Source organism: Lissotriton helveticus, chromosome 4_2 (genome assembly GCF_964261635.1).
Source record: "Lissotriton helveticus chromosome 4_2, aLisHel1.1, whole genome shotgun sequence".
NCBI classification, from domain to species: Eukaryota; Metazoa; Chordata; class Amphibia; order Caudata; family Salamandridae; genus Lissotriton; species Lissotriton helveticus.
Genome location: NC_136064.1, coordinates 85,788,914 through 85,801,323, shown reverse-complemented (window position 1 = coordinate 85,801,323; position 12,410 = coordinate 85,788,914). Strand labels below are relative to the sequence as shown.

The window sequence follows — 12,410 nt, the reverse complement described above, 5'->3', positions numbered from 1 at the left end:
TATAGTTTCACCTGATCAGATTCCGAGTTGGAGTTGGTGTTGAGGATAGGTCTGAGAAGGTTAAAAAAATGCTAGTAACTTTGTCAAAGAAGAATTTGGCAATAATATCACAGAGCTCTTGACTAGCTGAAAAAGGCGGTGCGCGGGAATGGGCTAGTGCATTAACAATTCTAAAAAGCTCTTTAGGAGAATTTTTGGCCAATTTAATTTTGTTACTAAAATATTCTTGTTTTGTATTTTTCAGTAACAGTTTATACAATGCCAATCCTGCGTTGTATTCTTTTTTTATCTTTTTCCTTATAGCCCTTCCGCCACTTTCTTTCCAAATATTTGCAGGCCAGCTTTTGATCCGTCAACTCCCTTGAATACTATGGAGAGGAGGGCTGCTGTCTCATATGACTGAGGCGTTTGGTGGGAGCTAGCTTGTCCCCTGCCGATTCCAGCCACTTAGTGTATGAGCTGGTAGCCTCATCTAGATTAGTGGGAATTGGTGTGGAAGAAGAGGTTAGAAAGTAGTGTAAGTCCTCTGCCTTTATCTTATCCAGGCCCTCGTCTCAGAATAATGTGCAGTTAATTTCGGCACCGTGCCGTCATACACCCTGAGCTCAAATAATACTGCTGAATGGTTGGACCAGATTAACGCAAGGCTTTAGTAAATGAGAGCTGCAAGTTGTTAGAAAAAATGCCATCTACAGTATGCCCAGCTTGAGGAGTTGTGGCATTTACCTTTTGTTCAAGGTTTCCACCTTTCATCAGGTCTATCAGATTGAGGGTCTCAGGGTCAGAGGGGAGTTTGAGGTGATAATTAAAATCGCCAAGTATGGTGTAGGAATTTGTGCTAATCCCCCTCTCCAGTATTGTGCCTACTTGTTCTAGAAAACGACCTCTAGGGCTTGGTGCTCTGTATATAAGAGTGCCTTTAAAGGTGTAATAATTTGAGAGGTCAAGCCCGAACTCAAGTGATTCACATTCTTCAATGGCTAAAGGATGGAATAAGGGGTTATATGTCGTTACAACGAATTCAGTTGCAACGCATGCCTTTACCACGCATGCGTTACAACGGAATTCGTTTACTACGCATAACCTTTACCACTAATATTCCTTTACCACGCATAGATTAACAACGTTTTTCGTTGTTAATTTATGCATGGTGAGGGCATATTCTTGTTAAAGGTTACACCTGTCCTCTTTCACGCCCCCAGCCTCTACTCCTTTTAATTACCCCTGCCATTAACCCTTATTTAAAAAAAAAATCATTTTCCCTTACCTTTTTAACTCGTCTCCTGTCCATCTTCTTTGTTACGTCTTTCTTCTTGGTTACGTCGGCTGTACGTCCTAAAGAGGAAGCGGAAGTTTAATTCCGTTTCCTCTTTTACGGCGGTGATTGCTTGATGTTCGTCACTTCAGGTTACTTCTTTTTTTTGGGGGGAAAGCCCCCCCAAACCCTTCTTTTTTTATCCCTCGTTTTTTTCGTTTTTGGGGGGAGACCCCCCCAAACCCGCCTTTTTTTAAAATTTACCACACATACCTTTACTACGTATTTCGTAGTAAAGATATGCGTGGTAAATCCTCTCGTTGTTACCACGCATGCGTTGTAATGCATGCGTGGTAAAGGTGTTCGTGGAAACGGCCGCGTTGTAGTGGCCGTTTCCCGGAATAAGGCCATGATAGATTTATGGTAAATGATAACTAGACCCCCCTCGCCTCTGTTGTCTGTTGAGTGTGTAACAGAAGTAATCAGGGGGTGTAGCCTTTACGAGATCGGGACCGGATGCCGGATCAGTCCAATGCAGTTTATTATCATCTATGAAGGAGGCGATGTCTGAAGAATGTTTAACCAGAGACCTGGCATTGAGAAGTACAAATCTCCATGTGAGGAGAGAGACGTCTCTTCTTTCTGGGGCTTGTTTAAGTCTAATATCTGTTATGGGCTGGACACTAAGCTCAGGAATTTTGGAGTTACACCGGGGGCAAATGGAAAGAACATGAGGTCGTGCTACCTCAGGGCAGAGCTTGTAGCAGTTATGATATGAGGTGATTCGGTTGAGTTCAACCAATTTGTTAGTAGAGTATCGAATGTATTTGTTTATGCCCGAGTTATGATTTGCAGGGGGGCTGGCGCCAACGCGTTAAAAGTGCGGACGGGCGCAGACGGGCTTGCCTTTGGCACGTCCGCTGCGCGTTTGTTTAAGTAGAGTCAGGGGCATTAGCACTAGCCCGCTGACCTGCCTACCTTCAGAATGCCTGCCTCAGTATCTGAAGTCCCGCAAAAAGGCACTACGGAAGACTTCTAACTGAAGGCAGAAAACGTGCAAATCTCGCAAAAGTAAAAGCAGTTAAAAGGATGCAATTTTTAAAAAAACAGACAGCATCAGCACAATTCAATTATAGAAATTAGGTCAGTTACGGGCATAAGCAATATCGGTCTCTCCCAGCTGAGCCTCAAGAGGACTTCAAGAGCATGGATATAAGGGCATGAATCGGGAAATCTAGATACGATATCTAAATGGACACACAACAATATGAGAAAGGTTTTCAGTTTCAATTTTCATAGTTTCCTGTGTGTATCGATTCCAAAAACATGGAAGTAAGGGAAGAAACAATTACCTACTCCCATTTAATTCTTTCACAGACTCACATGCAACTCAGCTTCCTCCCTAGAGAGCAGTCCTGGGGTGGGGCCAGGTCAACTTGCTTCTACCAGGGAAAGGAAAACATGGCAACTCCAGTATTGGATGCCATTTGGTGATATGGCTGGGCTTAGCCTCTTTTTTACCAATAACCAGATATGTTTGAATTCAAAACTTTAACTAACATTTCTGCAAGAGCACGGGCCCCTGAAGAACTCCGTGAGCTGGAGCATAAAGCTAATGTTGCCTTCCACCCGTGACAATCCTGCTTGTGTTGTTGGGTTTGACAGATATCCATTTGGAAACGTAAAAATACATGAAATGGCCTTTACGAAAGGCGCTCTGGCTGGGTGGGAGGTAAACAGCTGTAGGAGGGAATAGGCAAAGGGTAAGAATACCTGATGCTATGCTACTTGTGTTTGCTGTAACCTCAGAACAATCTTCTGATTTCCAATTCTATGTCAGGGAGCGGAGGCGAGGATTTTGCTAGTCCTTTCTCCATTTTATTGGACAGCAAGTTAGTAGTAAAAGAAAAAACATCACATCCAGGACTACCCAAACCAACATGGCAGCGGTAGGCCTGGTAACGTAACAACCAATCAGAGTCCAACAGTTCGTATATATGGAGTCCCAGCTGTTAGTCCTTCCTCTTTCTCCATTGCTGCCTCGGCAAGATAAGTCACGCTCTTCATATCTTTGTCGTGGCAGATTTTTGTGTGATTGTTGACAGCTTTATTTGATAGCGATTGTTTGTATTTGACTTTGCCTTATTGTAGGCTGTGTTTCCATAACGCGGTAGGCTTTCAGCCCGAGCGTTCATTCTTCGCGCGTGCGCGATCTTGGTGTCGGCTTCTGACGCCGATCAGCTGTTCTCCTCAGCGCTCTTCGCGCTTGAGTAGAAACGCGCTGAGGCACTGCGCTTCTGTCATTTTCCGGCCTCTTCCCTCACACTGACGCCGTTTTAGACGGCAAGAAGTATTTTTCTGACTGAAATTATTTGAATTTAATTATTTTTTCTGTCAGAATTTTGGTGTTTCAGGTTTTCTATTGTGTTAGCCTGCCTGGTACCTGTGTGAAGGGTTTTTATCCCCTTGTATTTAGTTGGGGTGTTCGTGTATGGGTACCAGTTTTTCTGCTAATATGCAGTCAAGTCCTTCAACTGTTGAGGTGGTGGCTCCTAATGTTCAGCCACAACTGACCCCTTTACACCCTCCTGCAGAGGTTGACAGGCTTCTCTCTTCGGCGATAGCCCAAGCTCTGGCACCTCTGCAGGACAGTGTAAACAGACTGTCAGCCCATGTTTTTAAGAATGATACTGGTGTTTTTGGGGACAGTGGGGCAGGGCCCAGTGGTGTTCCGTGTGCTCTACCACGTACGGCCAGGAAGCGTGACGCGGGGCACCTGGAGGGCTTCAGTAAATTATCTGAAGTGTTCCGTAAGAGTGCGCGCATGCTTAGAAGCGCACCCTACCGGGGGGAAGAATCACCCGGAGAGACTGGTGGTTTTGCCACCCAGGACCTTGACCCGGAGGAAGGGTCCCCCTTTGAGGGAATTGATGAGGAGGACGAATACGTAGATGAGGATGAGGATGCTTCCTCAGAGGATTTTTCTGATGTGAGCAGGTCTTGGCGCCCTAAGCCCAGTGCTCCTAGTCTTACGGAGGGTGATCTTGCGCCTCCTAATATGTTTGACCCATCTACGATTGTAAGACCTAGGTCATCGGAGTGGTTTCCTGAGCAGTCTACTGCTGATTATGTCGCAGCTAAGCTTCGACAGCCTTTACCTCAGGATGTCCGACTCCGTCTGCGCTCTGAGTGCCCTCGCCCTTCCCTTCCCTTTAGAGTGGCTTGCACCCCTGAGATAGATCCCAAGTTGTGTACCTTCTTCGCCAAATATATCAAAGACCCTAAAAAGGGTATTGATAGGTCATGGAAAGCCTGTCAGGATAAACTCCTAGATGTGGTGGGCCCTCTCACTAAAATTATTGAAACAGCCCAACGCTCTAAGGAGTCGGGCTTACCTATGTCTGTTGATGACGTTGCTGGTTGGTCGCAACGGGCAATGTGCCTTCTTGGCAATGCCAATTGCGCGCTCTCTGCAGAACGGCGACGTTCCTTACTGCTTAAGATTGACCCGAAATTAGGGGAGTTGTCGTCTTCGGAGGCAGGCCCTATTGCACAGGGTGCTTTGTTTGGGGACCCCTTTGTTAAGGAGTTGGGGAAGTTTGTGGCAACCTTTTCGGCTCTGGACAAGGCTCAGGCTTCGATGAAAAAATTCTTCCCCAGAAAGGTTTTTGGCGGGGCCGGCAGAGGCAGGGGTCGCTCTTCCGGCCGTCAGGTCCAGCAAGGCCCCAATAGAGGCCAGTACAAACGAAATAACGGCTGGAACGATGGACGACAGGGTACCTTTTACCCCTCCAGAGGAGGCAGAGGCCAAGGCAAAGGACGTGGTGGATTCCAGTCCAACTCCAGAGGATTTAATGGTAAGATTTCGAATCATCTCTCTGGTTCAAATGGGGGGAAGGTTAGCGTTGTTTCCCCAGGCCTGGGCGTCAATAACTTCAGATCCTTGGGTGCTGGAGACGGTTCAGGGGTTTCACATCGAATTCTACGGTTCCCCTGTTCAGCTTTCTCGTCCTCGTCCTCTAGTGTTTTCTGTTTCAGACCAAGAACTTGTCGATTTGGAGGTTCGGGCGATGTTACAAAAAGGCGCCATTATCCCCTCGGCGCTTCACCCAAACGGTTTCCTCAGCAACATCTTCCTGGTGGAAAAGAAAGGCAAAGGGTTCAGACCAGTAATCAACCTCCGCTCCTTCAACGAGTGGTTGGTTTACAGACACTTCAAGATGGAGGGCATCCATCTTCTGAGGGACCTTTTGTTACAGAACGATTGGCTGGTTCGCTTGGACCTGAAAGATGCTTATCTTTCGGTTCCAATCTTTCCTCCTCATCGTCGATTCCTCCAGTTTCTGTGGAAGAATCAGGTTTACGAATTTCTTACGCTTCCCTTTGGTCTTTCCTCAGCACCTTGGTGCTTTACCAAACTCCTGCGTCCGGTGGTAGAACATCTCCGGACCCTAGGGATTCGTATGATTGTTTACCTGGACGACATTCTTTTAATGTGTCAGTCCAAGGACCTCCTTCTTCACCATCTTCAGGTTACTATAACCCTCCTTCAGTCTCTGGGATTCATCATCAATGCCCAGAAGTCGGACCTCTTTCCCCGACAGGAAATGACTTTCCTTGGCTTTCTGATCATAACTACGGATGCGACTCTTCACCTTCCTTCCGAAAAGATCTCCAAGATCAAGAAGGAGATTCGCAAGGTTCTTCGGCGGGATCGAGTATCCCTCCGCCAACTGGCCAGGATTGTGGGCTTACTCTCGTCATCGATCCAGGCCATTTTTCCAGGCCCTCTTCATTACAGGGCTCTTCAGAGACTGAAGGCATTTCACCTCCGCAAGGGTCTTACTTACTCGGAACTGATTTCCTTGAATCTGGAAGCCCGATCGGAACTCCTCTGGTGGTTAGACCACATGGATGCCTGGAACGGGAAGGCGATTTTTGGTTCCCGTCCGGATCTGGTGATCGAGTCAGACGCCAGTCGCCAGGGTTGGGGTGCCCGTTGCGGCTCCCTCTCGGTGGGCGGCAGATGGACAGAGGAGGAACTTCACCTCCATATCAACTGTCTGGAGCTCCTTGCGGGCTCGTTCGCCATCCGCTCCTTCACCTCGACCAAGGTTTCGTGCTGTGTGCTTCTTCGGATGGACAACACGACTGCGGTCAGGTACATCAATCGGTTGGGAGGTACGCACTCCAAGGTTCTAGCGGACCTTGCGAAGGACTTTTGGAACTATTGCCTTCTTCGCCAGATCTCTGTCACGGCGGAGTATCTCCCAGGCGATCTGAACAATGTTGCGGATTGGCAATCCAGGAATTTCCGGGATGCCAGCGACTGGAGACTGGATCCTTCAGTATTTCAGAGAATTTCGGACCTTTGGGGTCTTCCAGTAATGGACTTATTTGCGTCCAGATGGAACGCCCAGCTTCCCCGCTTCTACAGCTGGAAACCGGATCCGGGGGCGGAAGCAGTGGATGCCTTCCTACAGGACTGGTCCCTGTTTCCAGCTTACGCTTTTCCCCCCTTCCTTTTCATTCAAAGGGTGGCGGCTCAAGTCCGCAGGCAGAGAGCTTCTCTGATTCTGATCACGCCAATCTGGAGAGCTCAATGCTGGTTCCCTTCTCTTTTGGAACTATCCTGGGACAAGCCTCTTCGGCTTCCGTCGTTCGACCACATTCTGACGGATCCTTTGGGTCACCCACATCCGCTGGTTCTCCAGGGCCATCTACGTCTCATGGCATACAGGATTTCAGGGGACGTTGGTCTTGTGACTCGCTTTCGAGAGACGCTGAGCTCCTCATTCGAGGAGCCTGGGCTCCTAACACCACTAAGCGGTATAGATCGGCATGGAACAGATGGGTTCGTTGGTGTGTGGGAAAACACCTGGATCCCATGGGCTCCTCTGTCACCGACGTGATTAACTTCCTCGCTGATCTTTTCAAGCAGAAATTGGTGTATAGCACCATTAATTCTTTCAGGTCGGCAATTTCGGCTGGGCATGCCCTCGTTGATGGCTCTCCGGTTGGTGAGCACCCTTGGGTTTGTAAACTCCTTAAAGGTATTCGCCTTTCGCGCCCTCCAGAACCTCGTTATTCAGGTTTGTGGGATGTTAATGTGGTCTTGAATTTTCTAAATTCCTGGCAGGATAATCAATACCTTTCCCGCAAGGAGCTTTCGGCCAAATTAGCGATTCTCCTCTGCTTGATATCATGTAAACGTGCTTCAGATGTTCGTGCTCTGGACGTGTCAGCCAGGGTTTTTACCCCAGAAGGGGTTACATTTACTGTTTCCAGAAGAACTAAATGTAATACCAGGTCAGTAACTTACCCGGCTTTCCCAGATTCGCCAAAGCTCTGTGTTGTTCGTTGCCTTAAGACATATGAGGATGTTACTCTTGAGCTCCGCCCTCCGGGCGAAAGACAATTACTTATAGCGGTTAAGAAGCCTTTCAAGGCAGTTTCCTCTCCCACCATTGCCAGATGGGTCAGGTGGATAATGTCTGAAGCTGGGATTAGCGTCACTGACTTTGGGGCTCATTCCACTAGAGGTGCAATGGCTTCCAAGGCTATTCAGGTAGGTGGACGCCTGGAGGATATCATGAATGCAGCGGATTGGTCCTCAGATTCGACTTTCAAAAAGTTCTACTTTAAACCAATCCATGAGGCTGCTTCGTTGGTGGTGAGTAGGCTTTGAACAAGCAAAATCCTCGCCTCCGCTCCCTGACATAGAATGAGAAATTTCCTAGTTACCACAAAGGAAAGTTTCAATTCTATTAAGGAGGCGGAGGCGAGGATTTTCCCACCCAGGCTTTATCGAGCCTGCCCTCCCGTAACTGGAATATGATTTGTTACTTCGTCTAAGGGAGTATACCTTTTTTCTGAGTTTTAATGTTTTCATTGTTACGCTGTGCAATGTTGATTAAGTTATATCTGCATTTCGTTCTTCTACTCCATTGCAATGTTCTTGAATTCTTCAACATTGTTCTGGACGAGATATTATTATTTTGTTCTCTTCCCTAGGCTCCGATCAAAAAACGGACTAGTGGATGGATGACTTCTTCCCTGCGGCAGCTCCCACGAAAGAGGAAGGACTAACAGCTGGGACTCCATATATACGAACTGTTGGACTCTGATTGGTTGTTACGTTACCAGGCCTACCGCTGCCATGTTGGTTTGGGTAGTCCTGGATGTGATGTTTTTTCTTTTACTATTAACTTGCTGTCCAATAAAATGGAGAAAGGACTAGCAAAATCCTCGCCTCCGCCTCCTTAATAGAATTGAAACTTTCCTTTGTGGTAACTAGGAAATTTCTCATTATCTGTAATATCTGTCCCTGTATTTCAAGTTTTGAAACAACAGAACTTTTACATCAAGAAAACTGCATTGATATGGATCGTACATACTTTGCAGTAAGGTTAGTGTGCTGTTGCCTTGTCAAGCTTTTCGTTGATAAGGTTAGGCAGCCCCTCTTAAGGTAGTTTCTTCCTCTTGTGCAAAATAAGGTCACCCTTCAAGGAGTTTCTTCATTGTACTCAGGGTTGCTGAACACAATACTGTCAGGCAAAGCAGGAATCATGATCTCATGCAGGGAAGTCTGCATGAACCCTCCGAGTCAGTCCCTTCATTGAGCTGCAGCATGTCGATCACTGGAGTCGGAGGAAGGTTTGCCTTTATGTCCCAGGCCATGAATTTTCATGGGAGGTCAAAGGCTCTCTTTATTTCATTATCCTCTTTTCAATGGCCATGTGGACGGACAGTGTTCAGAAACTGCACCGCCTGCATGAAAGAAGCAAGCTTCACACAATGTCAGATGCCTACACATATGTGGAGCGAGAGTCCACCACTAGTGTGCGTCTGATGGATTGTCGATGTTCCATAATGTATACCATAACCATCTCCATGCACACCATCACCGCTGTGCCCAGATGGTCTGGCACAAAGGATGAAGGTTTTTAGCCCCAACGCAACCATGTGATGAATCAGTGCTTTTCTGCATTGAAGTTCTCTTTAAAATCGGTTTCTATGTGAGTGTTTCAGGTATGCCCCTTATGCAGCCCTGTAGGGTGTTCGGCTTTCGCAATGGTACCCTTGTAAGTAGACTACCTGATGCACATGGATCCTCAGCCATGCTCTGAACATGAACTGTGAAGAAGTTTCAGATGAGGGTATGGGATTTGTTAACATGGGAGATGGTGGGAGGGAGGGTTTATGATGTGAAAATCTCGAATTCATAACTCAGAAACTCATTACTGCAAAGCATTTACCAAGAAAACCATAACCCTAGGGAGGACAAGGTGTGCCCTTCAGAGGACTATGGGATTGAGAGGAGACTCGATGGGTGTCCATCACCAATAAAAAGAGCAAGGAAGACATACATAGCAAAAAAAATGTTGCAGTGATGGTTTCTTAGTAAAAGGATACAGCTAGCAGTTTTCTTGTTAGGGAGTTCTTTTTTCCACATAGATCAGCAGGGGGTGTTACAGCATTAACAGGGTAAGGTAAAATCCAGTTTCCCTTACATTGTGCTGTTTTGGCTACAAGCTTAGACAGAAGGAAGGCTTTAGGAATGGAAGAATATCTGTATTTATTTATTTAATCATTTTATTTTTGTGAATTTGAAAAGTACTGCTCGCAGCTTCTAGCTGCCTCAGAAGACTTTGCAGGGAAGATGTTAGATGGAACGTATAGGTATTTAATTTCATTATCGGTCATTCATAGGAGTGCCAGGTAATGGGAATTGGACAGATTCTCAGTTACAGCATGGCACCTGGCAAGAGTTAGGGCCTGAGGGGGAGTTGCCTCATGATGGGGTTGCGGGTGCCCTAGACATGCCCATACATTGTGCGCCAGGAAACCCTTGTTGGGTAGCTGCGCGCCATACAAATGCAAAAAATAAATAAAATAAATAAAATAAATGTTGCGGAGATGTGGGAAGTGGTGGTCCGGAAAGTATTAAAGAGGGCCCCATACGCTCCGGACATGCCCCTGTGGGTTGTCCAGCTGTTCCGGCAGATTGCTGCATCCATGGTAGTGCGGAGGTGGCGGGAGGGGGGTTGTCTGACCATGGGCGGCCGATATGATAATGCATGGTACATCACACGTGAGCAGGCACAGGAGATGTTCGAGCTGGGTCCTGGGCATTTCTTACAGTATGAAAAGATTGCGCAGGTGGCAAGGGACATATGGCCACGTTCCTGGACGAACCCTTGATCTCCCGGGTTATGCAGACTTTGTTAATGATGGGCAAAGGCCATAGGCTGCTTTCACATTTATATCGGGCGATCCGGGATGATGGAGTGACAGGAGTGCTACCAATCCAAGCGAAGTGGGAAGCACTGATGGGTGACCGTATCACTGACAAGGACTGGATCAAGATCAATGAGGGGCTTAAACAAGTGAGTGCAAACACGAGGTGTAAATTAATTCAATTTAATTATGTCCATCAGAATTATCTGACCCCGAAGATGCTCCAAAGGATCTACCCAGACAGATCGAGGCAATGTCCTTGGTGCGGAGAGACGGAAGCTGCGTTCGTACACCTGGCTTGGACATGCCTGGCACACCAGGGGTACTGGAATGAAGTTCTGGCAGTGTTGAGGGGGGCGACAGGGTGGGAGATAGCGGGAGAGATCCGGGTGGTGCTGCTGGGACTTCTGCCCAACCTAAGAATAAGAACTTTAGTAGGAAGCTTGTCCACTTGGGGCTGATGCTGGCGAAGCGGCGGATAGCCATCTCGTGGATGAGTCACCGCCTGCCCAGTATGTCACAGTGGGTGCGAGATATGCAGGAATGGCCGACTGCCGAGGTGATATGGATGCAGCAGACTAGACGTGATGAGAAGCTAGAAGATGACGTACAGGCCTGGAGGTCGATGGTGGCAGGACTGGTAAACGGGGGTGCAGACGGAGAAGAAGGTGAGGTAGACGGAGGGAAATTACACTCAGGAAGGGGGCCAGACAATAACTTGGATGGGAGGGAGGCGGGATAACATGGTTCTGCTGTCCAAAAAACTCTTTTTATTTACTAGACTAAATGTTTGCTCCATGTATAACAAGAATCAAACCCATATATATGGTACACATGATCCCTGGCTTGCCTCTTAGTTCACTAATAGCAAGGGGCGGCTCTTCGTCTGTGGCGGAAGAGCGTCGCCCCATGATTTTAAGCAGTGCACTGCAAAGTAAAGGAAACATAACATGATAATAACTTTGTTAGGGGGAGCCTGGCTGTGCTTCATGTGCCTCAGTCTGACGAGAAGAGTAGGAGCAGGGACGCAGGACCTGGTGCAGAAAGGTAAGTGTTTTTTTTAATTATAATTTTTTAAATAATTATTATTAAAAAAAATAATTGCGCACCGTTTCCCTCACCCCTATCGTGCTCCCGCACCCACCCCGCCACCCGCAAACCATGCCGCCCGCCACTACTAATAACATTGTCATCTGGGCAGGAGCAGTAAGAATTCCCAGTTCATGTTTAAAAACTCACTTTTCATAAATATATTACCAACGCATGATGTGATAGAGCACTGTCATTTGCAGATAGCATATTTTGTATGCAAATGGCCACTAAATGTTCCCACTAACATGTAGTTTTACTGATAATAGCACATAAACAAGGTTTGGAAATTGGGTTTCAGAAAAAATATTCAAAATTTGCACATAACCAAGTAAAGTATTCTTATTTGTTTTGATCCTCTAAAAAATATTTTCGCCATAGTATTACAAAAATGGTTCTTCAAAGCTAGTGAAATATATTTGAAAATTTTGAGCAGTTCACTTAGCTATTTCAGTGTTGTGTTAAAATAACCTTGACTTTGTCCAGCCTTTCATTTAACATGCTTTGCAAAGTTCAACTGTCACACAGTTAATTTTACAAAATCCTCTAACTTTAGTCACAGAAAGAGAAATAAATGAAGGAAGACAGTCTCTGTTTCTGAAAGCCGGCAAATGTGACCAGATGAGATTTAAAGGCATTTTTATTGCTCTTTCACTTTGTGAGCAATAAAGTTGACTAAATCATGTTATTTTGTCACATTTGCTCTGCTTCCAGAGGGAGAGTTCAAAAGTCAGTTATTCTTCTTACATTTAATTTTTGTTCTGTGACTAAAGTTAGAGGATTTTCAGCTTTTCAGGATTTTCAGAAAGGGCAAGCAGTCCCAAAA

The 12,410-nt window shown here is 46.5% G+C and overlaps 1 protein-coding gene across 1 annotated transcript in view; it reads left to right on the top strand.

Annotated features, from left to right (window-relative positions):
- Positions 1–8,485, top strand: part of EDA (ectodysplasin A) — a 1,521,038-nt gene extending 1,512,553 nt beyond the window's left edge. The window contains exon 8 of the mRNA XM_078640160.1: positions 8,270–8,485. Within this exon, the coding sequence (XP_078496286.1) occupies positions 8,270–8,344 (75 nt within the window). The 3' untranslated portion in view covers positions 8,345–8,485. The remainder of the gene's footprint in view (positions 1–8,269) is intronic.
- Positions 8,486–12,410: the final 3,925 nt, after the last annotated feature.